At 40.0% G+C, this 27024-nt stretch overlaps 1 protein-coding gene across 1 annotated transcript in view; it reads left to right on the forward strand.

Moving 5' to 3' along the window:
- Positions 1-17762, forward strand: part of man1a1 (mannosidase, alpha, class 1A, member 1) — a 169275-nt gene extending 151513 nt beyond the window's left edge. The window contains exons 9-12 of the mRNA XM_080882224.1: positions 2897-3116; positions 4137-4309; positions 4577-4692; positions 10478-17762. Coding sequence (XP_080738350.1) covers positions 2897-3116; positions 4137-4309; positions 4577-4692; positions 10478-10604 — 636 coding nt within the window. The 3' untranslated portion in view covers positions 10605-17762. The remainder of the gene's footprint in view (positions 1-2896; positions 3117-4136; positions 4310-4576; positions 4693-10477) is intronic.
- The last annotated feature ends 9262 nt before the right edge of the window (positions 17763-27024 follow it).

Genomic DNA, 27024 nt, shown 5'->3' on the forward strand with positions numbered 1-27024 from the left:
TTTTTTTTTTTTGAAATACATATATTTGGCACATAAATGACAAATATACAGTAGTTTATCCAACTAAATTTCCAAGTTACCTTACAATCATATTCCTTTTTTTTTCTATCCAAATAACTGTTAAAAGAGTTACCTGTTAAATCTACTGTGTTTTTGTCTCTTTATTATAATAATAGTAACAAGAGCAAAATAAATATCTGTAACCTCTAAATAAAACCTGTGAGAATTACCTTTCAAAGTTTCGTCCTTGTTGTTCAGCTGTTGCTCTAAAAGTGTCTGTCCTGCTTTGGTAACTTTTGTAAACTCGAGCCAATCAAAATGTGGAACATTGTCTCATTATGTGGTACGAAGGGATGAAAACGAGGTGCAGTCTCACATAAACTGGGACACATCGTCAACCTTCTGTATTTGTAAAGAATGAGCAGCAGATGTAATGGGAAGGTTTGGCCCAGATATCGCTTATTTGTGGAAAAAAACTGCCATTGCGGCCAGAGGCCAAGTCAGCAAACAAGCCTGTGGGTTTCCGGACCGAGTGATTTTGATAATCACTCAATCATTTTTCAGGCAAAATGTCAAAAATACTGTCCAGGTTCATCCTTTAACTTAGAGGGATTTGCTGCCTTTTTCTGAATATTTGGGGTTTTAACTGCTGATGAAGATATTTGAACAATTTTTTTTTCCAATTAACTAGACAATTGTAAGATTTTGTGTTACAATAGTGCATGTTCATACAAAAGCTTAGGATAATGAGGTTGGTGTATACAGGTAATGCTGCTCAATACGCTCAGTTACAAACGTCTGTTTGTGAGGGCAGCCAATCAGAAGACAGTTGGCTTAAAGGGGGAGGAGCTAAACTGCTTGTTTAAAGCATGGAATGAACTGAGGGCCTGCACCAGGACCCAGTATAAGATAAATAAGGATTATTTTGAATAGTGAATCACGCAAAGCTGCTCTAGTAGTGTCCAAAAGTATAAATAAGTCTGTGTAGTACTAAATTAATTTTACAAAGTATTAGTCGTGATTCTATTTTCCAGTCTTTATCATGTGTTAGCACTTAGTGAGTAATGCAGACAGTATTGTGTATCTGCTTTGTATTTTATTGCTAATATATGGGGAATCCCGAGGTAACCTCTGGAAGGCTGTGAGTGTATTACACATACAGCCAGTGACCTCTAATTTGAGGCTGTTCTTGCTGAACTGACAGCATAAGGGTCTGTTTACAGATGGTGAACTGTGTGGATTTACTCTGGGGTTTTGCATCCTCCGTGCACCCTCTGAGTCATAAATAATTGGTTGTTGGGAAATAGCGGAAAACAAGCATGAGGCCATCTTTTGATATTGAAAAGTGGCCTTTTTGTTGTATTTATTTCTGTCTAGCTTTGAAGCTTTGCAAGTGTTACTTGTTGCCTCTGTAGTTTTATGCTAAAATATGCTATTTCACAGATTTAATTTTAGTCTAAAGTGGAGAGTTTTGTGATTTTTATCTCAAGTAATATAATCTTCAGGAGCTTGATACAGAGTTTGAGCAGATGGAAGGATGACACAGCTGACAGGACTACTGCTGAATAACAAAAGACACAACTACAGTAACAACAGCACTCGTAAACCCAAAGGATAGATGACACACGCACAGACAGACACACGGAGACAGCTTTTCTCTGTTAGAACAAATTGTCAACTTAAGTTGAGGTGACAAGCGACGGGTCTCAGCTGGAGAAAGCTGATTGTCCGTCTGTCTTTCTGTGGCACACTGGGAGCGAATATATTACACAGCGACTAAAATTCAGACTTAAACACGCTGGGATAGTTTACCCATAATCCCTCTTGATCTTTGAGGATTATGGGCATTCTTGTTTTATTTGTCAAGGAGAGGCTCGGGAGGAAGAAGCAGCAGGAGGTCTATCAAAGTCACAACAAAACAGAAAAAGGAATAACTTTTACTTTTTGCACAATTTGTGCTCCTTAAAGGGTCTGTAAATAGAAAAATACAAGGTTTTTCATTTTGGAGGACTACTTATCCATTAGAGATAACAACTGGAACCAACACAAATCAGTAACTCTTAAGATGATTTAGTTGTAGTTTTTCAATCATATCTAGCAATCTAGTCTTTGGTGATGAAGGTAAATCACAGCCACAAGCATTTCTATATTTCCCAATGGGATTGACATGTTTTCTTATCTGCAGATATCTGCTGAGACTGAGTATAAGGAGGAAATTATTATGACATATTATGACTAGAAAGAAATGTTTGTGCACAGCTTCAAGCATATGTTTTCTCATGTGCTCAGGGGTCATCCCAGATCTCTGGCGGTATCAATTGTAGCCTTGTTATAACAGTTTCAGTCTAATACAATTGATTTTCCCAAGGGGCCACATGAGAGACTGGGACTGTTGTTGAAGGCGACACGAATAAGATGAACTCTCTTATGCTCGGTGTGAATTTTATCCCTTTAGAAGCTTATTGGTCTATAGAGATAAATCGGTATAAAGAAATCAGATAGTTATTGGGCATACCTGAAGTTAGCTAATTTATGCGGGCCTCCACAACAGTCCCAGTTTCTCATGTGGCCTCTTGGGAAAATTAATTGCCCACCTCTGATCTAAAAGCTCAAAGTGGATTTTTGTTGTTCAGTGATTCAAATTAAAGCAGGTGAAGCTATGAAGACGCCGATTTGCCGCACTGGCATCCACCTGTCAGTCAAATAAGCCATTAATAATGGATAAATTCAACCCATGATATTATATTACCATGGTCACTTTCTAGAGTCTTAGGTGAGCCTGCAGTTTAGGCACATCTGTGTTGACTGTTAATGTTCTCTTCCTCATCTTTAAGGTGCGACAACAGTCACATATTTTAACCAAAGCTAACACGTTTGTAATCTGCGTTTCTTTCAGGCAATAGAAACCAACCTGATGAGGAAGTCAACCAATGGGCTGACCTACATAGCGGAGTGGAAGGGGGGGCTTCTGGAGCATAAGATGGGCCACCTGACCTGTTTTGCAGGCGGCATGATCGCTCTGGGTGCTGATGGGGCGCCCGGTGACAAGACGGGCCACCAGATGGAGCAGGCAGCGGAGATCGCTCGCACCTGTCACGAGTCTTATGCCAGGACAAGTAAACAGACACTCCACTTCATCTTTTTGCCCCACTTCTGATTTGGTTTGTTAAGCGTAGATGCATTTCATTGTAGAAGTGAATCTGTTGACATAAATGGTAAATGGCCTGTATTTGTATAGCGCTTTACTAGTCCCTAAGGACCCCAAAGCACTTTACACATCCAGCCATCCACACATTCACACACTGGTGATGGCAAGCTACATTGTAGCCACAGCCACTGACAGAGGCGAGGCTGCCACCGGGCCCTCTGACCCCCACCAGTAGGCAACAGGTGAAGTGTCTTGCCCAAGGACACAACAACCGAGACTGTCCAAGCAGGGGCTCGAACCAGCAACCTTCCGATTACAAGGCGAACTCCCAACTCTTGAGCCACGATCGCCCCATAACATGTGTAGATTTCTGAATATGGCTCAATCCAAACGATTACTACTCTCCAAATTATCTTTCATGTCAGGTTTTTGAATGCTGTCCATGCACTGTTCATTTTTTTTAATCAAGACACTCAAATTAGTGCTTACTGAGGGGAAAGTGCTTTTAGACTCATTTAAAATTCTCATTTTTAATCAATGCCATATTTTAAGAGGATGCAGTTTTTTCCCTTTTTCCTCTTAATTCAGATAATTGTATTTATCTCCCTCATTTAAATGCATCCTTAGGTCGTGTTCTGAGTCATCGTGATTTGAATGCAGTTCTGGAGAAACCTCACCGCTAGCAGTTGAATAGCATTATTCTTTTCAGTGACCACTGACCTCTAAGTTAGTGGTGTTGCTCTGCACAGCATCTACATATATTACTTATTTACTTACTTACATATTAGTTTACTTTATGTAAATATATGGATAAATAATAAAAACAAAGTGAAAGGGAAGAAAACCAGGCATGTTCACTATTCTGTAAGCCTTACATCATGTGGTTTTCCATACATGTGCAAACATGCAAAATATATAAATATGCTGAAAAACACGGTTCTGTTCTTCATCTCTGAACATTTTCTTGTCTTGTTCTTGTCTTTTGCAGCTTTGAAACTCGGACCAGAGGCTTTCCGTTTCGATGGCGGCGTTGAGGCCATCGCCACCCGCCAGAACGAGAAGTATTTCATCCTCCGTCCTGAGGTCATTGAGACCTACATGTACATGTGGAGGTTTACCCATGACCCCAAATACAGAGAGTGGGGCTGGGAGGCTGTACAGGTAAAATATCTATCTATGAAAACGAAGATTGTGTTAATTTGAGAAAAACTGGAGACAAAATTCTGAAAGGAAAAGTAAAGTTTTTCTATTTAAAAATCCATAAATTGCCTGTAAAAACAAAAACAAAAAAAACCTCACACAAGGTCACTCATGATTTAGTGAATAATCCTCCCTAAGGTTCAGTGATTTATGTCACCAGTCACCGATGGCCTTCTTTGTCTCCCTCTCCCTCCGTGCTGTCCGTCTCCATCACCGTCTCTCATTCAGGCCTTGGAGCAGCACTGTAGAGTCGACGGAGGCTACAGCGGCATCAGAGATGTCTACGCTTCATCTCCAAACTACGACGACGTGCAGCAGAGCTTCTACTTGGCCGAGACGCTCAAGTAAGACACAAACTGAACACCCTTCACTTCTGTCCTCTTATGATTGTGCTGTCATTGCATTTTATGGTGTGACTAGGACCCTGCAGCCCCGAACTGACAGAGATGTCAAGCCCCACACAGACACACACAGGTTGTCATTCATTCACACTAAGCTCCAGGGAAGAGTGTCACACACTTCCTGAAATTGAGGGACTTTTGTAGCTGTACAAAATAAGTAAAGTACATTTTAGGCCCAAAATTGCAAGCTACTGCAAGACGGAAAAAATATTAGGTTCACAAATGAGGCAGAAATAGAGGGGAAAGTGTTTAAAGCAGAATCTTTAGGTCTTTTTGCTTTTAGCAGATAGTTTAATATGGATTTCTTAGGAGGAAGAATGTGGGACAGAGGGAAAGAGGGACAACTTGAAGTGTTAAAAAAAAAGTTGGACTCAAACTGTGAACAGTGGGATTACATAGCTGTTGCTGTTATACCTGGACAGCCCAACATTGTAACCAGAGTATCTACAGGTCCTTAAAACACATTTAGTATCAAATTGTCCTAATGTTGTTTTCACTGTTTATGTTTTTACAGATTATAAATGTGCTGTTTTCAGAATAGGCCAGAATCCAATTCACAGTGAAATTCAGAGGTCAGAGGCAGAGAGAAAAGCCGTGAATCACAGTTAACCTAGTTATAGTATAAACCAAAGATTTAGCTTTCTGTATTTAATGAATATGAAGTAGAGGAATATCAGCTGTAAGGATTTTACTTATTTATTAATAAATAACTACAAAGAAGTACTAAGAAATATGTACAAAGGAAGACTGCAGTACAGGGTTAAAAATAAAATGCAACAAAGTACAAACCTTAATTCTCTCAGCAGTAGGCTATAAAAAAGAGCTTTCTTCTTCTATTGCCCCAGACTGTGCAACTCAGTAAAATGCACTGTCATTCCTATAACAATTAAACCAGATGATTTCTTATAGACTGGTTATGTTTAATCAAAAAAAAGTGCATTTTTTGGCATAAAAGATGACATGAAGGAGAACCAAAGTGACTTACCAGTGGCAAAGATCTTGCTGTACTGCTGTAACACCAGTAGCATCTACAAGCTTAAGCCTCATTTATACGCTGTTGTGGACAGACAGCTGGAGATATAAACAACTTCAAGGTCTCATTTATGTTGTTCTTTTTAAAGTCCAATTGAAGTCCACTCCCTCATGCACATGCATAGTTTTCATTCTGCCTGAAATATTTGTCAAAGCGGAGCTAAATTGATGAATTTGGAGTTAAACAGCAGAGCTGGTTACGTGGGATGAATTTACATTTTAAAAAAAGCCAAAACAAACAAGAAATATTGTGTCTAGAGAAAAGCTGTAAGACATCTGTCATCTCTCATTTAGTCCTACATATTTAGTAGCTTGTAATTCCAGGACTCAAAAAAGCTTCCTTTTGGTTAGTTTTCTTTGTCAGAAGTGGGATGCGGTCAACACCAAAGGCTTAATGTGGATGGTTTACTGTTATGTGGCTCAATTCCGTGTCTTGTCTTGGTTAGAGTTGACATTTCGGGTGTGAATGTCATATTTGTGCCCTCCTCTTTTTGCTCTTCTGGAGTAAAAAACACTCAAACGCAGCTGGGACTTTCTATCCTGTAGATGACAAAGAGGCTTTTAGAGTTACTGGTAAACCAGAGTATATTCATCTTTTTTCATTTCAACATCTGTTTTGCATTCCCGAAACAGTCCAAAGCTAAACTAGGATGATTTCTCTTCTGGGATGTATAATAACATGAAAAGAATTGGATACAAATGTGCAGAACTTGTTCTGAATAAAAGAATATTTTGCAGCATTATAAATAAACTTCCTCTTCACGACTGAAAACGGTGCCTTGATACATTAGATCTGAAATAGCAGAAATCTAGTAGAGAAAGCCAGAAACTGTGAAAAACACCGCATGTCCTTACACACCACAGGCAGCACGCCGTCTCACTTTTTTCTTAATACATGGCTGATATTTTTACTTAACTGCCCTTATGTGCACGTCTCAGTTTGAATGTGTTAATGTGTGCGTGAGGGTGTGAGCGTTTGAGTGTGCAGCCAAAAAATGGCTCTTTAAACGTGTTGTCAGCCACGCAGTATGATGTCTGGTGGCTAATAGGGCTTTCTCTCGCCTCTCCAGCTGTGCTCAAGAAGACAAGTCTGTTTAAAGCACGAGGAAAAGTCTCGGCTACAGCTTAACGTGGGTGGAAGCGTGTGGTCATGCACTCTGCTGTGTGTGTTTGTGTTTACTTTGTGTGTCTGACTACGCAAAGGAGGAACAAGGAGAGCATTCAGTGTTAGTGTCATTATGAAACATTGGGTCAGTAGTGCCAGAGTCAGGTAAGTAGTAGTAGCAGCTACACAAGAGTTATTCATTACATGTTCTTTTCAGGTACTTTTATAGTATTTTGCTCAAAGTTGCAGCTTCTAGTTAATGTATTTTTTTATGGATGTAACACAATCAACCATTCACAGCGTAGAACTATGTTAAAATTAAAGCTTAAAAGAGCCGGGGAATCAAGGCTGAAAATTCTGCATTCATTGCTCCTGTTAATCGAACATGGTTGTAGGGCACGGTTTTCTGACCAGTTATCCATTTTTACATGAATATTTTTAAGTTGCCTGAAGCAAATAAAGAAAAATGTTCAAGGCGAATTTAAAATCAGCTGTCAGAGACTCAGCAGCATTGAGAAAGCGCGCACAGGCTGTAAAATAGCTTAGTGCAGTTGAGCTTTAGAGCTGATACGACTGGTGATCAGATATCAATACTGTGGCTTCAGGTCTCTGCTGATGCCGAGTGACAATCTGACAGGAGTGTAAAATTATGCCAAGGGTCACACTAGAATATAAACAGGACAACAATGTCCTCGTGACGAGGAAAATTCGGTGGTTTGCATTGAATGTTTTTGCTGTTGGCGACCGATTGCAAGTAGTTATGGCAACCAGCTGTGTTTTACACACATATGATGATCACAAACAGACTGATCGCAGACTGACTCTGTCTTATTCCCACTTTTATCACCGTCTCAGCCCTGATTCCCATCTACAAAGCAAACAATTCACACAGCACACGTATCCAAACACTTTTTTTAGTGTGACTGTAGCATAAAACTCTTGTTCAGCTTAACATTAAACATCCAAAATGGTCCTTTGTGCGAGTTCTTTCTACTGATCATCAATCACGCTGGGTCTTCTTTTACTGCTCTGTCTGAGGGCACGTCTTTACTGCCCGTCTCTTACACACCAACAGCTCACAAAAACAAAAAATAAGATGATATGATGAATACAGCTTAGGTTAAGTGCAACAAAAGCTTCCCAGCAACTGTTACAACAAAACATAATGAATGAGCGATAGAGGCCAAAGCCTCATCGTCTGAGCTTTTCTGCTAGTATCAGCTCATGGTGACCACAGTTTGAGGTTAAGTCACAGATTTCAGAGGAAGAGCCAACAGTTTATAATAATAATAATAATAATGGATACTTTATTGATCCCCATGGGGAAATTACTTGTTTTTCTCTGCATTTGACCCATTCACTCAGTGAAGCAGTGGGCAGCCCACTAAGCAGGCGCCCGGGGAGCAGTGTGTAGGGACGGTACCTTGCTCAGGGGTACCTCAGGGTAGCCGTTAAGTGGATTCGAACCGCCGACCTTCCGATCATGGGGTGACCACTTTACCTACTGAGCTATCCCTGCCCACACGACATATAAGAGTGTGCAAATGAACCCCCGCCTGCCACAAACAGATTCTGAATCTGTGGTATTATGGCACATGTTTTAAATGCTGCTAAGAACTGTTTTTAAGTTTTGTGGAAATGTAATGAGGACTCTTCAAAGGCTTTAAGATTCAATGTATGGAGTACATACATTACAAGTACAAGTATTACAGTTACATTACAGTACAAGTATGGAGAGAAGGACCCTTTGGTTGTTCTCTAAAGAGCATTAAAGCTGTTGAGAGTTATGTTTTTTGTTTTGTTTTGTTTTTTTCACAGTACAATATTCATTTTTTATTAAGCAATTAAGCTTTAAAGTTGAATGGAATGCATTTATTAAAGGCACAAGATACCAAATCAATACATTGATTTCCCACATCTGATATCAGCGTTTCTCACAGTTACCATTAACGTCAGCATGAATGTCTTCATTACTGTGTTCATCTGCTGATTATTGTTCAAATTACATCCTTAATTGACAAGAAAGAGTTTAAAATATACATTACAGGTTTCCACAGCTTCCCTAATGTTTAGTATTTGATCATGTGAGACAAATATAATAACATAAAATCAAAACCTGTGTGCATGCATGAAGCAGTGGACTTCATGGATGGACTGATTAAAGACCAAAGTTTCTATTCGCCTCTTTCTCCCGAGCCTCATGCAGATTTATCATCCTCTCCGTTTCCTTTACTCCCTTAGAAATGATATCAGCCACTCCTCCATCTCCCCCTCCTCCTCTATCATTTTTTTCCCTCCCCACATACCAGACAGCTGTTGACAGGAAGTCAAGGTTATCCTAACAGAGCCTTATGGGGGCGAAGTGCCATCCAATCCAGCTTTTATTTTATAGGCAGTATATTTTAACAAGCGTCACCTCTACTCCTGATTAAAACACTCACGGACACAGAAACCAACACAGCCAAAGTGTCCGACTTCCTTCTCAGATCAGTTTGTAGAGATTTATTTTTCCTCTTCATCGACATAAAACTTGCCTAGACATATTTGTCTAGGCAAGTGGAACAGAAAAGAAAAAAGTGTCTCTGAATGCTAATGTGTTATTAGCATTTTCTCACATTAAAGGCCCCCCACAGACAACTGGAAGGCAGAATAACTGCGTAACTGACCACGAGCCTGGACACTAACATAATAATTACCCCATCGGTCAGGCAACTGAAACAGACCTCGGCAGACACAGAAAATATCAATCCCATTTAGCTGCGAACCCACAAGTCTAATCCTCCTAATGTGACTCGGGGACTCTGGCATCTTCCAGCATTCATCTTCCCGATGCTGCCAAGGACGCCGTCGTACTTCACACTCCTGTCTGCCTTCAATCACTCGCTGCTGTCTGCTTGTTTGGCTGGCAGGCAAGCAGAGGAGGATGGGGACTCGTCCTGGAGTTTGAAGGCTTCGTGGACAACCAGCTTCTCTACTGAGTCATTATTTCATCCTTAGCTCATGCTTTCTTTTTAAGCTTGTCCCTTTTCTTCAGCTCCATTGTTTAAATTTTCATTTGCGACCAGTTGAAAACAAATCGTTTGTTTTTCACTCAACATGATGAAATCTGATAAGACCCCACAGGACCGCCAGCTGTCCTGAAACTCTTTCAATTTGCTTATCACTCCTTTGATGGATAATAATATTTCAGGGCCGTTTCATAACAGGGCGGTTTGATGACAGCGAAGCACAAAAATTGCATGACTTCAAGTTTCATAAACCAGTCTGAAATAGAGTCGCACCCATTCTTCGCTTTCAGTTCCACATCGGTCTCATCACGGCTTTGGCGAAACCATCGAATAAATATTGCAAAAGCTGAAATGCTCAGGAGTAAACTGTTTTTATTTTATTTTATTTTATTTTGATTTCCATAACTCTCATAAAGAAATCAAGGAGGGAATTGAAGCGCATTTAAACAGTTTATGAATAATGAATTCGGGTGGGACCACAGCACAGTCACAAACATTACTTTATTTTGGATCATTTATGCTAAGTTTGCTGCAACATTTCGTAGTTTAGCAACTTGATCTGACCCCTTCTTCTCTCCCACAGGTATCTCTACCTCCTCTTCTCTGAGGATGACCACCTACCATTCGAACACTGGGTCTTCAATACCGAGGCTCACCCCCTGCCCGTCATAAGGAAGGATAAAACGGACAGACCCAACGAAGTGGAGTAACGGACCTGCCTGCACCGACGCCCAGAAATGTGTGAGAACCTCGATCCTGTATACTGAGCCTCCAGCTGTCTGAAACTGTTGAGCCGCTTGGAGCCCTGAGTGGTTACAGATCAGACTTCACCTGATATTGTTGATGGGCTCAAAACTGAACCCACTTGTGCTGGAGCCGGGTTCTCGCTGGAGACTCCAGGGGTTTTTGTTTTGTTTTCCTTCACTTGATTTTTTTTTCTTCTTCTCTGGTTGAGTCCAAAGGCTGACCCAAAGCAACATATGTACTGCTGAATAACATGATAGCTCATCAAAATGTAGACATAATAATTTGAATCAAGATCTAAAGAAAAAAAAAAAGGCTGTTTATTTCACTCCTCGGTTTGACTTCCTTCGCTTTTCTGTTCATTTGGAGGGACAGTGTGACCAGCTATCACTTTATTCATCAGTTTAATTGTTGCTAGTAGCCATTTTTGATGAGGAGGAGGACGCTGACAGTCATTCACCACTGATATGAACTACCATGGAGCCCGAGTGTTTGGGCACCACACCAAGGAAAAGCTCCCCACTGAGGATCACAAGGCTGGCTGGCCGCGTGAACGGACGCTCAATTCCCTTCACATGTGTCGTCTTTTACCTGCTGCTCTACCACAACAACATCTGAATAGGAACTAGGAACCGGTCTTTCCTGCACCGACTTGAGTGTTTCATAGTGTCGTCAGAGAACTGCTGGTTTTCTTAAAAAAAGAATAGAAAAAAAGGAAAGCCGCAGCACAACCCGAGCCTCTTTTTATAAACCTAACCGACTCTTCTTCCTCCTTCCTTTCTCTTGAGTTGGATGTGACAAATGACGACCAGCCGCACCAGCTCATTACCTGCCAGTAACTCCACTTTCTCCCCACGAGGTTTACACAAAGCCATCCTCCTCCTCCTCCTTATTCTTCTTCTGCTTTTCATCTGCATCTTTGACCCGCTTTTAGATTTCTTTCTCCTTTTCATATGTGCTCTGGGGGTTCGACCAGCACAGGTTTTTTTAAAAACTGAATCAGAATTCGTTCGACAGTTTTTCTCCATTTACTGAAAAATAAAATACACATTTTTTCTTTCTTCCTTTTAAACACTGAAAAGAGCATGAACCAAAAGAAAAAAAAGGAACATTTGCCTCAGTCTGATGGAGCGTTCAACCACTTTTCACAGTCTTACTCCAAAGATGATGTCTGCACAGCTGTAATGGAGCATGGAGATTAGTTGGAGTGCGGATGAAAGCTGTAGAAAGAATTAGGTACTGATTAGGTCCTGACTTTCAACAGAAATCTTCTGAAAATGCTAATATCCTCACAATTGACCATGTGTATGCATTAAAAATTTAGCTTCCAGGCTCTCTACAAGAGGAAACTGATTTATTACAGTCCTCTGTAATCCTTGTGCATCAGTCGAGCCCTCGTCCTCTTCTTCACCGCGGTGTTGCTTCTTCCTGTTTCCATCCTCCAGGTCCGCGTAGGGCAGCCTGTAGGATCTTCCCTCCTCTGTGAGGAGACGCCGTCGCTCGACTCTTCTATAACTATCCACCTTCACACACACAAGAAGCCATACTACTGCAACGCAGCTTCACCGTGTTGTCGTTAACGGGTTTTTTTGTTTCGTTTTTTTTCATCCTCCACTCACATGTAGAGTTTGTGACCGTGTTTGCTGCTTTTGTATCTTCAGAGTCGCGCTCGCCTGGTCATTTTAGTTTAATTTCACAGTGAAGACTTCTCCCGATGCCACACAGGAACCAGATTTAATCCAGTTTAGTCTTCGATCTAGTGCCTTCGCTGTAGAGAAGGAGGGAGAAAGCAGCTCTCGCAAACACAAAAAGCAGTTTCAAAGCAGTATTGCAGCTTTAACTAAGAGCTCCCATTGCTCTGATGAGGATTATAATAAATCTAGACATGGATTAAAGGATGATAACTGCTTTTTAATTTGACGTTTGGAGTAAGTTGGGCTTGATAAATGGCTCAAGAGTTGGTAGGAACTTGGGCTTTGTTGTGCTAAGAGGGAGATCAGAACACCAAAGTCCTGAGTTCAGAATTAAAATCGAAAATAAGTCCTATGCGCTTTACTTTTTCCATCTCCAGAGTCTGCGTCTCTGTTGGGAATCGCAGTCTAATCATTTGAGACCTGTGCAGGGCTCAGTCAACACATATTTGTTTGGCTATACTGACATCTAGTGGTAAGTCTAAATATTACAGTCTAAATAACCGTAGTCTGATAAGTCAACAGCTACTTCTATGTCCATAAAAGTATTTACAGCTCAACAAACAAGGAAAGGGAAAACAAGCACTGTTGTACTTTGAGCCTTTATATTGAATATTTGATGGAGCGAGGGCCTAGCTCATAGAACTGCACATTCAGTTCTGCTTATCCTCCAAATGAGCTTTAAACTGACAGATGGTGAGTCATTAGAAAGTTCAGTCAACAACAGGATGACTGCTGAGCTGATTTATTTGTTCTGGCTGAGCGACGCTTGTGCAGGTTATTTTTCTCAGCAGGTTAAAGAACATTTGCCCCAGGTGTCTCAGAGCAGGTAAATCAGTCTGTAAGGATTTCAGAATCAGTGCTTTCTGGTTTTTTTTTCTTGTTTCGTCATCAGTTCTGCATCTTCCAGCTTACCTGCAGTGTTGTTTTATCCATCTAGATTTTTTTGGTGTGAGTCCTCCAGTTTTGGAGAACATACAGTCAAGAGGAAAACATCATGGGTTTATGTGCACTTCTTTCAGCACGTTTAATGGGCACAGTTTGATGAAAAAGAAATACATGAAACCGCTCACAAGAATGTTTGTAGAGTTTTGTGGATTCATAAAAGGTTTATCCCCAAAAGTTGATTCTGTTCATCTGGACGTAGCGTTTTCAGTGGGGGAAACGTTTCGTCACTCATCCAAGTGGCTTCTTCAGTCTCAGCTGACTGCAGGTTTCTCCAGTGTTATAAACAGTACATAAGATTGGGGAAACCACAGTTAGCTGAGACTGAGGAAGTCACTTGGGTGAGTGACGAAACGTTTCCCCCACTGAAAACGCTACGTCCAGATGAACAGAATCAACTTTTGGAGATTTACTTACTTGGATGATTGAGCATGCATCAAGACATAAAAAACTCAATATTCAAGAAAGGGCAGAAATCTCTACAGCCAATATCTACAAAAACAGTCGGCTAACAACAAAATAATCTAGATGGATGAATAGCACTACAGCACTACTTCTCTCCCTTTAGAAGAGCCCATTTTTCCCGATTCAGTGCCCAAGCATTCAGAATTTTTTACTTCCTGCCACCTCAAAATCGCCACTATTCACAAAAGATGAAGCTTTGACAAACCATACCACAGTCCTGTGTTTGCACGATGCTAAACTCCCAGATTTTTTTTATTTTGTTTGGAAAAGTAAAGCCCAAAATGCTCAAGCCCCGGTTTTTACCAACACTGACATATCGTTTCTTATTCTCTGAGCTGTGACCAATCTCTTCATGTTCTTTCTGTCACTGTACAGACGGCAGAGCTTACTGTTTGGTTTAGTTAGAGTGGCATTTATTACCCACGTGATGGTGTATTATTGTAATTCTGCTGATTGTGTTAATTTATTCTGTGCTAGAGAACATAGGAAACATTGGGAGCCGACCCCTAGGTGGCGCTGTGGGTTTTTAATTGGATTAGAGACAAAGACTGGCAGAGAGAAAGCTTCACAGCTGTGTGCTGGTCTGTTGGGTTTTAAAGAGCTGGCACCTTTACAGAACAACAGAAAAAAGGGGCGAAGGAACCACCTGGGAGTTGATGGGAAAACCTATAGGGAGCCGCATGAATGTACCATCCAATGTGAAGCGAAGAATATTTTGTTTGTATTTTTGTCTTTGTTCGCTTCAGTGTGCTTTATGTTTGTTTTTTGGGTTATTTGGGGGGTCGCTTTGTTTTGGGGTTTTGTTTTTTGGGGGCTTTCTGGTATCTTCCACAGAAAGTGGAAGCCAGGCGTGCAGACAGGAAAAGGTTTGAGAGCAAAACAGATGGAGAGCTGCTTAATGTAGCTGTTTATGTGGGAAATGACCAAATCTATCACATGAGGTTTATTTCTACACTGTAGGGACATTTTTTGTTGTTTTTCTCTGGATGTGACAAAAAAACATAAAAAGAGTTAAAGACATAAAGTGTTCGTTGTACAGTAGAGTGTTAGCACACTGTGCAGCTTTATATGAAACCACAGAAACCAGTGAGAGCTGAAAACAGCACGGTTAAACTATGTAAACATCGCTGTCTGATGGCTGCTGATCAAAGTAACAAAATTCTGCTTCATCCATGTTTTGGGTTCAGTGGGACGGGCTCGCGAATCTTCATCCGACAAGTTTGGCAATAGAGACGTCAATTAATTGAAACAGAAAGCCTCTAATGAGGGAACGTGTGATTATTTTCTTCTGATTTCTTGTTTTTATTTTTATTCCTTTTTATGTTGCTGCATGAAAAAGATGAAAACTACAGGAAATTTGTACTTTACTGGTAGTAAATGTTAAGATACTGAACAGTGACAGTTATCAGCTGGCTGGGTTTAATTTGTAATCGATTACTTTGATCTCTGCCGACTGCTGTGACAGGCTCCGACTACACGATATGTTATAATGTGTTAGATTAGATTTTAAATTCAAAATATTATGTTTTACTTATTGGCTACGCCCACAGGCATGGAGGCCTAGAAATTCGTCAGCTACCACCTAGAAACCTAGAAGCTTTGTATTCCCTGAGTGGTTGGTGGAGATTGTAGACAGTGATGAGGTGAAACTGATCGCCATGGTTGCCTGTAGTTTTTATGGAAGACACTGGCGTGTCTGCAAACACTCTTAGACTACTTTCTGCGCTCTAGTGAAACGGTGAGAAAGGGCAGCACAAACCAGAAACATAGACCGTAATTTCCCTTCAAAGTAGTAAAAGCTCCAACTGTCAAGCTCGACTTTTATTTTGAAAAAAAATGTTCTCCGTTTTTGGGTTGAGTGACTTTTTTTTTTTGCTAGCAAGTGTTTGCAGACAGGTCAGTATCTTCCATGCAAGCGATGTGACTACAACAATGTGACCAAAGAAATCACAAGGATGTTTTGTTTCACCCCAAGTCCGTTACGGCAGATGGCAGATGGCTGCCCTTCCCTGAGCCCGGTTCAGCCGGGTTTTCTTCCTGTTAAAAGGGAGTTTTTCCTTCCCACTGTTTCCAAGTGCTGGGTTTTCTCTGTATTAGTTGTCTCTGTACAAAAAAACTGAATTAAATTGAATCCGGGGCACTAATGTGAATCATTTCTATCTATCAAAAGACTCTAAAATATTAAAGCGAAAACTCCAACAATCAAAGAGTCTCTTATGAGCAAGCACTAGGTGACAGTGGAAAGGAAAAACTGCATTTTAACAGGAAGAAACCTCCGGTAGAACCAGGCTCTTTAATGATGCAGACTTTGGGAGAAAGAAGATAAAAGTTAACGACGTGTAGCAGTGGTATCTAAAAACATGGTGAGAAGAGGTCTGTGGACACAAAATACTTCTTTTTGAAACCAGAGAGGTCGCCCCCTGATGGCCATTAGAAAGAAGGCAGGATTAGCCTCACTTTTAAGGTCTTGGCGTTATTTTTTATTTATTTCTTTTACACTTTCTGCAGTCAGGACATGGTGAGGCATTCTTTCGTCCATAACGCCAGTTCTTGTTCCCGAGTTCAACTTCTCGCTGATGTCGTGTAGTCTGAACCTGGCATTGGCCGTTCACATTGATCCTGATGGTTTTAGATACTTTATGTACTTGGCATTTAAGACCTGCAGCTAACAGCCCGAGTATTTTCTCTATCACGTCATTCCCTAAGATGGTCAAGTTACAGTCTAACATGTAAATATCTTCTTGAGGTCAAGAATACCCTGTGACAGTCCTGAACCCACAAAAATGTCCAGTGTGCAGTTAGATAAAAGAGAGAAAAGAGTTAAGGCTACGTTTCACCATTAAGGTACTGATATCTCTCTGATGTGATTTAAGTTATTTAAAATTTCCGATGATTTCTGTCCGGTTACAGATCAAAACATTTAATGGTGTGTGGGTTATACTTTCTTTTCTTTTTTTTAAGCCTCAGGTAAATATGATCGTTAATAGAGATTTGAATGGGTGAGATTTCGTGATATTTTCAGCAGTCATTTGCAGCATTTTGAGGAGTAATCTCCCAACAGGGAAATTTGCTTTCCAGGCATTAGTTGAACGCAGTATACATATGATTATAAATGTTGTTGTTGTCGATTTTTAAGCCCTGTGTGCAGACTTTTGTTTTGAAGGTTTGTATTCTTAGAAACATTTGACCCAATTAGACTTAAAGGGCTCAGTCCCAGCTTTTTCTTCCAAAAAATTTAGTTTCTCTTCTGCTCGTGTCCACCTGGATTTTTATCATTTTAACATTTTTTCTCTCTCTCTTATTTGACACTGAACTGGTCGTTTCACTACCTGCAAAAGGAGATCTGGAGAATGTATTTGGTTTCTGATGTTTGCTTTAGCTTCACGTTGTGTGACATCAGGCTTTTGTTCATTCTCACATGCAGACTTTTTTTTTTATCTGTTGTTTTCATGATTAAGCTGAAATGTCTTTGGTGATTTTATGATTATTGTGTTGACGGTCTGTTGCTTTCCAATGCCTTTCTATTAGTGAATATTAAAGGAGAATTACACCAGTTTCAGGAGTTCAAACCAAAGTCAGTCAGTCCTCTTTGAATATACACCACCTTAAACGTCTCATACAGACCACACTGACATTTGTTTTTCATGGTGGTACACGACCACTAGAAATGACTGGAACTCAATCTGAATTCCTGCAAATGGTCGTAAATCTCCTTTAAAGGGTTTAAATGTGTGAACCTCAGAAATGTATCTGTACAAAATATTGCTGATAATCTTTCCATTGCACATAGTTTACTTTGCATTTATATGCAATCTTTTAATTTTGTGGGGAAATCTGTTTTATTGTGTTAATATTATAATTATTGAGTAAAAATGTAAATATTCCATTCCGGCAAACTGGCTGCTTGACATTTATATAAAAATCTCCTGAGCTTATGGATTAAGATGATATTAATGAGCAGCAGACTTTTTAATAAACTATATTTGTTACACTTCTATTGTGAATAAAAAATCTTTTAATATGTGGTTTCTTTGGATTTGTACTGTGTTATTTTAATCTACAGACCTGTTGTGGAATTTATTGGATTTGTGATATGAATTTAAAACCTGTGCTAAAAATTTGTCTGGGCTGCGAACACAAAACTACTTTCAGATTTAGAGCTCTAAACGTGTCTTTTCAGAATAAGAGCATGGTATTAATGTGTTCATTGGGATACTTAAGTAGATGGATCCCCTCTGTCAAACTTTTTACATCAAATTATGGCCTTACAATCAGTTGCAGCAGAAACTGGATCTCACTAGAACAGGCAACATTTTTTTAGGCTTCTGTCCAATTTTCGTGAGCCTGTGAACGGTGTAAATTGTAGCTTCTCTTTCCTGTTCTTGGCTGACAGGAGTGCCACCCGGTGTGGTCTTCTGCTGTTCTAGCCTGTCTGCTTCAAGGTTTTGTGCATTCGTACTCGTTCCTCGCTGTACCTTGAGTGTAACAAGTGGTTATTTGTTGCCTTCCTCTTGAAGCAGTCTGGCCATTTTCTAATGTCAACAAAACATTATCATCCACTCTGTTTCCTCTTTTTCAGACCATACTTCTCTAAACTGTAGACATAGTTGTGTGGGAAAGTCGCAGCAGTTTCTGAAATACTCAGATCAACCCAACACCACCAACAACCGTCCCGCGTCCAATCATTTAAACCAACTTTCTTCCCGTTCCTCATGCTCCATTTGAGGTGTCTACATGTCTAAATGCTTTGAGTTGCAGACATATGGTTGGCTGACTAGGTGTTTGTCTGAAGGATCGTGGGCTTTGGACTTTGCGTTTTGTCGCCACAATGCTGGTGGTGGAAGAAATTTAAGTTACTGCTATCTACTGTGGTTACACATATCTGCTAATTATTAGACTAATAAAATGCTGGAATTCCACTCAATGAATAAAACCGAAGCACATACATCTTGGAGGCCAGACACTACACAGCTGGACAAACATTAAAAAGCATTCACAGCACATTAGTGGCTCCTAACTGGAAACTTGTGACAAATGCTTAGTGTCGTGCTTTAGCCCAGCCTGTAGCTGGTGAAGATGCAGAGAGGTGTTGGAAAGTTGCATCAGCAGGACAGGTGGATACTAACAGTTCACTCAAAACTGGGCCACACAGATGCATTTTGGGCTGCTGTAGCTGCTTCTTTCTGCATGCTTTCACAGAGGAATGAGACTGATCATCACTACCACAGCAGAGGGGCCACTGTATCATTTCCACCCCCCACAACACTCGACTTATGCCTTAACACTCATCAGGGTAACCTCTTACAGAAAAAGGTTCTGCCTATAAATGTCTTGAAGCTTGATGTGCACTACAAAAATATGCTTTGTTAGACAACATGCTTCCTACACCAATGAGTTCCTTTTGTAAATGGTCATTAAGGCTACAAAAACCAAGGGCGTCATATTAACAAACCTGGGCTCAGTTTAGGCTTTAGGGTGTCTCCTTTTTAATGTAATTATGAGTTCAGTGAGATTGTTGAGTTTAGACCTGTGTGTGTGTGTTTAATTGGGGTATAAGAAGCTTTTTGTGGATTTATAAAAATGAACTTTTAAAAAAAAAAGGTGCTGAAGTCCATCTCACCTGCTGATTACTGAACTGTGTCCAACCTTGAATTCCACCTATTGAGCAACTGATGAGGCCACAGAAAACAAGCAATCAAACAAGTGTAAAAAGGATAAGAAACAAAACTTTCATCACAATGTGTGAGAGAGGGACTGAACACAATCACAAGGAAAACTGAAGCCTAAAACTCAGCACGATGCCTTCCACTATTAGTGACACACCTGTTGTTAATGCTCCAAGGAGGAATGTGACGTTTCTCCGCTGTACCCATCACCCAAGAATCTTCAGGATGAGTGGTCCTTGGAGCCTTAAGGAATTAACAGAAGAAAGAGGTACATGTTCAAGTATGCTACGAGGGAGCTGTCTGTAGGATGACGGTGAGACTTTGGAGGAAAGATATTTTGTAGATGCTTAGAGTCCCAATGATGGGGGGTGTTAAAACTCACCTTACCTCACTGAAAGCCTAAGCACTCTGTGTATACAGTGGGGCAAAAAGGTATTTAGTCAGCCACCGATTGTGCAAGTTCCCCCACTTAAAATGATGACAGAGGTCAGTAATTTGCACCAGAGGTACACTTCAACTGTGAGAGACAGAATGTGAAAAAAAAATCCATGAATCCACATGGTAGGATTTGTAAAGAATTTATTCGTAAATCAGGGTGGAAAATAAGTATTTGGTCACCTCAAACAAGGAAAATCTCTGGCTCTCACAGACCTGTAACGTCTTCTGTAAGAAGATTTTCTGTCCCCCACTTGTTACCTGTATGAATGGCACCTGTTTGAACTCATCATCTGTATAAAAGACACCTGTCCACAGCCGCAAACAGTCAGACTCCAAACTCCGCCATGGCCAAGACCAAAGAGCTTTCGAAGGACACCAGGAAAAGTATTGTAGACTTGCACCAGACTGGGAAGAGTGAATCTACAATGGGCAAGCAGCTTGGTGTGAAAAAATCAACTGTGGGAGCAATCATCAGAAAATGGAAGACATACAAGACCACTGATAATCTCCCTCCATCTGGGGCTCCACGCAAGATCTCATCCCGTGGGGTCAAAATGATCATGAGAACGGTGAGCAAAGATCCCAGAACCACACGGGGGGACCTGGTGAATGACCTGCAGAGAGCTGGGACCAAAGTAACAAAGGTCACCATCAGTAACACACTACAACGGCAGGGAATCAAATCCCGCAGTGCCAGACGTGTTCCGCTGCTGAAGCCAGTGCATGTCCAGGCCCGTCTGAAGTTTGCCAGAGAGCACATGGATGATACAGCAGAGGATTGGGAGAATGTCATGTGGTCAGATGAAACCAAAGTAGAACTTTTTGGTATAAACTCAACTCGTCGTGTTTGGAGGAAGAAGAATACTGAGTTGCATCCCAAGAACACCATACCTACTGTGAAGCATGGGGGTGGAAACATCATGCTATGGGGCTGTTTTTCTGCCAAGGGGACAGGACGACTGATCCGTGTTAAGGACAGAATGAATGGGGCCATGTATCGTGAGATTTTGAGCCAAAACCTCCTTCCATCAGTGAGAACTTTGAAGATGAAACGAGGCTGGGTCTTCCAACATGACAATGATCCAAAACACACCGCCCGGGCAACAAAGGAGTGGCTCCGTAAGAAGCATTTGAAAGTCCTGGAGTGGCCTAGCCAGTCTCCAGACCTCAACCCCATAGAAAATCTGTGGCGGGAGTTGAAAGTCCGTGTTGCTCGGCGACAGCCCCAAAACATCACTGCTCTCGAGAAGATCTGCATGGAGGAATGGGCCAAAATACCAGCTACTGTGTGTGCAAACCTGGTAAAGACCTATAGTAAACGTTTGACCTCTGTTATTGCCAACAAAGGTTATGTTACAAAGTATTGAGTTGTATTTTTGTTATTGACCAAATACTTATTTTCCACCCTGATTTACGATTCTTTACAAATCCTACCATGTGGATTCATGGATTTTTTTTTCACATTCTGTCTCTCACAGTTGAAGTGTACCTCTGGTGCAAATTATTGACCTCTGTCATCATTTTAGGTGGGGGAACTTGCACAATCGGTGGCTGACTAAATACTAATAAATAAATACTAATAAAAATAAATACTAAATAAAGTCATGCAGGGACTTCATCTTATTACATGTGGCTATCCTCACACTGTGCTAATGATGTACTTCTGACACCTTAAGCACCACTTAAAGCTTTGTGTTGAATTCAGCGTCTACCTTGGCAACCTTTGCAAAGCTTTGAAACCCTCTCTTCTCTCCACTAGATGGAGCTGTTCCACAGTTCAGTAGGAACAATGAGTATCATTCCCATTTTCTTTAGAAAACGTCCACCAGTCAGAGCAGTGTCTGATTGGTGTGGAGCAAACCACTAATTAATTCACCTGAGATCAAATTTAAACTTCAAGCCATTAAACATATATGAACTGTAAGATAAAAATTTCAATAAACTTTTAATTCATAACTAAGTGATCAGTGCAGTCCTCTGATGTGGAATAAATAGCTCAACAGAATCTTCAAGACTGGTGTCACTGACCACAAAAATAAAAGAACTAGAAATATTTAAAGCAAATATCTATAATTACAAATGTGACATTAAAAGTGGTCACACTGACCAAATAAGCTATTCTCAACCATGACAAAAAAGTCATGTTTCCAGAAGTACATCTTATTTCCTTTTCCAAACCTCTTTCCTTGACCTCGAGGTCACTGAGGTTGTTGAAACTACAATATGCAAAAGATGGACTACAAAACGTGCATGTCCCTTCATTATAAAGGTTGGCATTTTTGGCTAAAACTTTGCCTCTGCCTTAAACCACTTCACTAAGGCAACTTGGATTTTTTTTCCAGAGAGAAACATGGATGAAGTTGTCAGAAAAAAATAATGTCGCTCTTTCAAAGCTGTTGTAATTAGAAGGCAACTCTAGTAGTAATGAATATATTGTTTGCTTAGGCCTCCACCTGCTCTCCTCCCTTGGAACAGCCACATCTCATTCACATAAACCACAGGAGAGATTTCTGAAGGAGACCATATCGAGTGGTCCTCTCTAAAAAAGACCGCAATTACAACAACCAGATTTAATAGAGTTCAGTCTGACAGAGCTGGATATTTAGCTCCATGACTCAGTGACTGTGGAGTTCTATTTAAGGTCAGACATACACAGAAACACGGACGTGTCTTCAGTTCTGCATAAAAATGATCAAAGTTGATGGTGCAGGTCTGAGGGAAATGATGCTGTAGCCTTTACAAATGTTTTTAAAACTGTTACCGTTTGTGAGTTTCAGCACCATGGACAGTCACACTAATGTGTTTCAGTAACCAGCGACAGCTACATCATGTCCTATGTCTGTTCTGCACCAGTGGTTTTTGTTTGTTGTGTCGTCGTCGATTTTTTTCAAACAAACTGTTATTTTTATGGAGTATATAAACATCAAGCAAACAATGTTTTGTGCACATATAATGTGTGTTTGAATAAAAAATTAATTGTAGATTTTTTTTTTTCCCCACAAAACAATTATAGAGTAAAATTGATCCAAAGTTGTTCTTCTTGTCTTCGTATCTAATGTCGTCTTTACTCCATAATCTTTTATTGGGACTGGGACCAATCGAGGGAGCAATTGGGACCAATCGAAAACATTAAATATTTCATTCCTCTTTACTGCTCGATATTCTCCAGGCTGCTTATCTTTCATTTTGAGGAGTCAGTATTGTTCACGAGCTACAGGGTCATTCACTGAGCAAAAAGTGTTCTTGAGTTCTTCACGATCTTCTCTGCACTGTTGATATCGTGTGTAAGGAAGAGGACACCCAAGTTCATACTTCAAGGCTCTCATTTAACTATCCAAATCATTGTGTGACAGAAGACTTGGGCTGATTAACCTCCTACGACCCGAACTCTTCCACTGCATGCACTTTTAATTTCTCTTTGATATTTGGGCTGATTGGGTCCTGATGAATGTAAAAAACAAAGAATTACCAGATTTTTTTTTTTACCTAATTTTTGTTTCTAAGAAAAATGAGAGCCACATATGAGGATATTCGTTTAAAATTTTGATAGAACAGTAGCAGTATAATGTCCTTATAAGTGGATATCAGGCCCTTGTAGAGCAAAATTGAGTATTTTGGTCGAAATAACCCAAAATGTGATGTCCACATATGTGGACGCCAGGTCCTAGGAGGTTAAAGTAATTTAACTTATGACGTGAGAGTAAAAATATATTTTAGACATGCAGACATATTTTTTTCTGATCAGCTTTAATATAAACATGCAACAGGTTACAAAAACCCGCCTTTAAATTTTGTTGCTTAAGTTTAAAGTTGTTGTTTTTTTTTTTTAAATCAGCTAGAAGTCTGATTTCCATTTTACTTTTTAGTGCATTAGAAGTTGGGCTATTATTAATTGAGTCAATCAGAAGAGTTCGGAATGGTTCCTGGAACTGATGGTCAATAATCTATAAATACACACAACACGAAACGAAAAGAAAATACTTAAATAGTCATTCCTGCTGCAGCAGTTTGATCCAAAACCGGTTTAAAGTGCTCAAAGATAACTAAATAATCTTTTAGCTTAGAACAAGCAATAAAATTCTCAAATTCCAACAATATTCCCCATAAATAACAGTCACTACAGTATCAAAAACACTGGTCCACACAGGAGAGATGCATGGTTTTATCTGAGTGTCCAGGAGAAATGTTTTAGCACTATGGTCAATAAATGGGGAAAATCATGTGTATAGGTGTGGAAATCAGTTTAACTGAATAATGAGTTCAGGGAGGGGACCAGAGCGTCACTTTTGCCAACTCCCTACCAGACCAGTGGGAAGCAATGCAGAAGATTCTGGCTCCCAGCCGTTCGTTAGCTCGCCATCCTTTTTAATCCCAATAGGGGTCACGTGGCCTGCATTAAATAAAAAGGGCCAATAAGAATTCACAAGAATAATGCCAAAATGTCAGCCAGTTTGATTCAATGACATTTAATTAATCTTGTTCCTGTGTACACAATAAATTCATAAATAAATAAACAGTATATATAGTCAATAGATTTATCTAACACTTCAACTGCTATATAAAGACTACCATGCTTTAAACCATTTGCCACCCCACAAATACCAGTCTAGCTCCCCACAGAGGTTTACTTTAGGTTCGCTTTACTAACAAACAATCATTCCATTCTTTGGATCGGCAGTAGCCAATTAGCGTTAGCCGCTAGCATCACAAACATCACATTAAAACGGGAAAAGCAATCGTTTGGAAATACGAACCTGCAACGGCTTGGTCACCTGGCATGCAATCTGATTGGCTGAGCGTAGCCATATGATTAGGGTCATGAAACTAAGGTACGTATTAGTGATGTGTTTAATAGCAGGAAAAGTGTAGAAAATTACAAAACTCTAGTAAAGACGGATTTTACTTTGGGTTACTACCATAAGCCCTAGTCAGAAACACCATTTCCACCAAAATATACATTTTTTTTCACATTCTTATAGGCATAAAACAAAAACAACACACAAAAAACGCACACAAAAACTGTCAGCAACCACCTCACGGCATGTGGGAGGCAGCTGACAAGTACTGAAAGACCAAGTTTAGTGTCGAACTCCAGGTCTCGAGGGCCTGCAGGTTTTAGATCTCGCACAGCAGAGCGCGTTTGCTGTCACATTTTATTTGTAGTGTGAACGAGCAGACAAAAAAATCGGAGCATTAAGACCTGCAGTGTGAACGTAGCCTAAATGTGCGCGCTTACAAACAGAACAAATGTATCCAAACCAATCAATAAACTTATTGGAAACTAACGTGTATTACTATGTTCAAATGAAAATACAAGAGTTACTGACTTTAGAGTGTGGCCATGGGTTTGGCCATCACATCGCTTAAACCATGCTGTAAACAAAAGACTCAGTGAAACGAGTTGCTTTGAGTCGATTTTAAACTGAAACTCTGAACATAATCTGCTCCTGACAGCCTTAGTTTTTAATCTTTCAATAGCAAACTCTGTGCTGTTTGAGAGTAACGATTAAATATAAAAACAGAGTTCAAACATAGTCGTAGTCTGTGCACAAACAGGTACAGGTGTCCTGTTTTAGGATCGTATATTAATGCTTAATTGTTGTAAAACTGGTTCCTGCCAATAGGGGGAAAAAACAAAAACAGAAAGATTGATTTATATTTTTATTTCATGCACAGTTGGTGAGGAGCATCCACAATTTCGTTGTATATGTGCAATGAAAATTAAAGGCTATTCTGCTCTATTCTATAACATAGCATGGTGATATATTGGTACATGCAACCAGTGAAACCTGGCAGTTTGCAGAAACCCAAGGCTGACCCTGAAGTTAGCTGGATGAATACCTGCTTCTGCATTTGAGGAGAGGAACTGAGGATGTGCAATTTAGGAAATGACAAACGATATACCTCAGAGTACCACCAGAGAGCAGCCGAGGACCACCAAAAGATTTTCAGCTTTCTCTGCAGAAGGGCGTCTGAGGCTGACTACCACTGCATCTGATTTTTAAGATCTTGACACCTTTTCTATAATTTTGCGTTAGGTTGTGAAGGTTGTGTTTTATTCCCCATGATTTCCTTCTCCATTTAATCATACAAATTCTTCCCTGACTCCAAAATGACTCAGCACAGAAAAAGTATGGTCAGCTCAGCATCCCATTACAGAACACAAAGTTGGTTTCTCCTAAGAAGGTAAAAGAAGCAAGCCCCCAATAATATGATGAGATGAGTTATAGAGCTCCTTTTTAAATTTTCTAAAATAAATGAAAGGTTAGTGAACTGGCTTTGCTGGACTCCAAAACTATTTGTGGTTTGATATGTTTGAATTTGTCATTTTGAAAGTGTACTATTCATGTTCTTGTCTAGTTTAAGCTTTGCTCCCACATCATATGGCCTTAAAAAGATCCACACTGGGAGGTTTACATGTGACACCCTTCTTGCCCGTGTGTGTGTGTGTGTGTGTGTGTGTGTGTGTGTGTGTGTGTGTGTGTGTGTGTGTGTGTGTGTGTGTGTGTGTGTGTGTGTTATTTACAATAACATGCACTTTTGGGTGCCTTTTTATTGGCTCTTCTGAATTCTGGGAATTAAGAATTATACCCCAAAAAGTCCCTGCAGTAGATATTAAAGTTAATTTATGCTTAAAAAGTTGCAACAGAAGTTATTCACTTTATTAAAAAACAAATACAATTGAAGACACTAAATAATGACACGAGGCATCCCTAATCTAAATTCATTTTAGACTCATTTACTGATTGCATGCAATTAGTGAAACTGAAAGTGCAAGCACAGTTGTCCAGAGAATGTGTAATGCGGATTATTTTCTGTAGCTCTAATTTCCAGATTTTCCCCAAACACACCACATGCAGGCAAACACTGTTTTTAAAATAAGGACAGTTATAAGAACACACACACAAATACAGGTTGTGTGTGGCTGTTAAAAAGGTGCTTGAGAGGAAAAGATTATAGATTACAGCTTTCTTGAGAACTGCTCATTCAAACTACAACAGTGGGTGACTGAAGTTATTTTTATGAAGACAAAAAAATGCAGTAACTTTGTAATACCGGATATCTTTGTACCTTTTGGTCAGCTCCTTTTATTTCTCACAGCACTGTAAAGACCCGTTGGGATTTAGATTTTGGAGAGAATTTAGAATTGTTTTAAAGTTAGACTGTTAGACATCTCTTAT

Source organism: Rhamphochromis sp. 'chilingali' (assembly GCF_963969265.1).
Source record: "Rhamphochromis sp. 'chilingali' genome assembly, chromosome: 5".
Lineage (NCBI taxonomy): Eukaryota > Metazoa > Chordata > Actinopteri > Cichliformes > Cichlidae > Rhamphochromis > Rhamphochromis sp. 'chilingali'.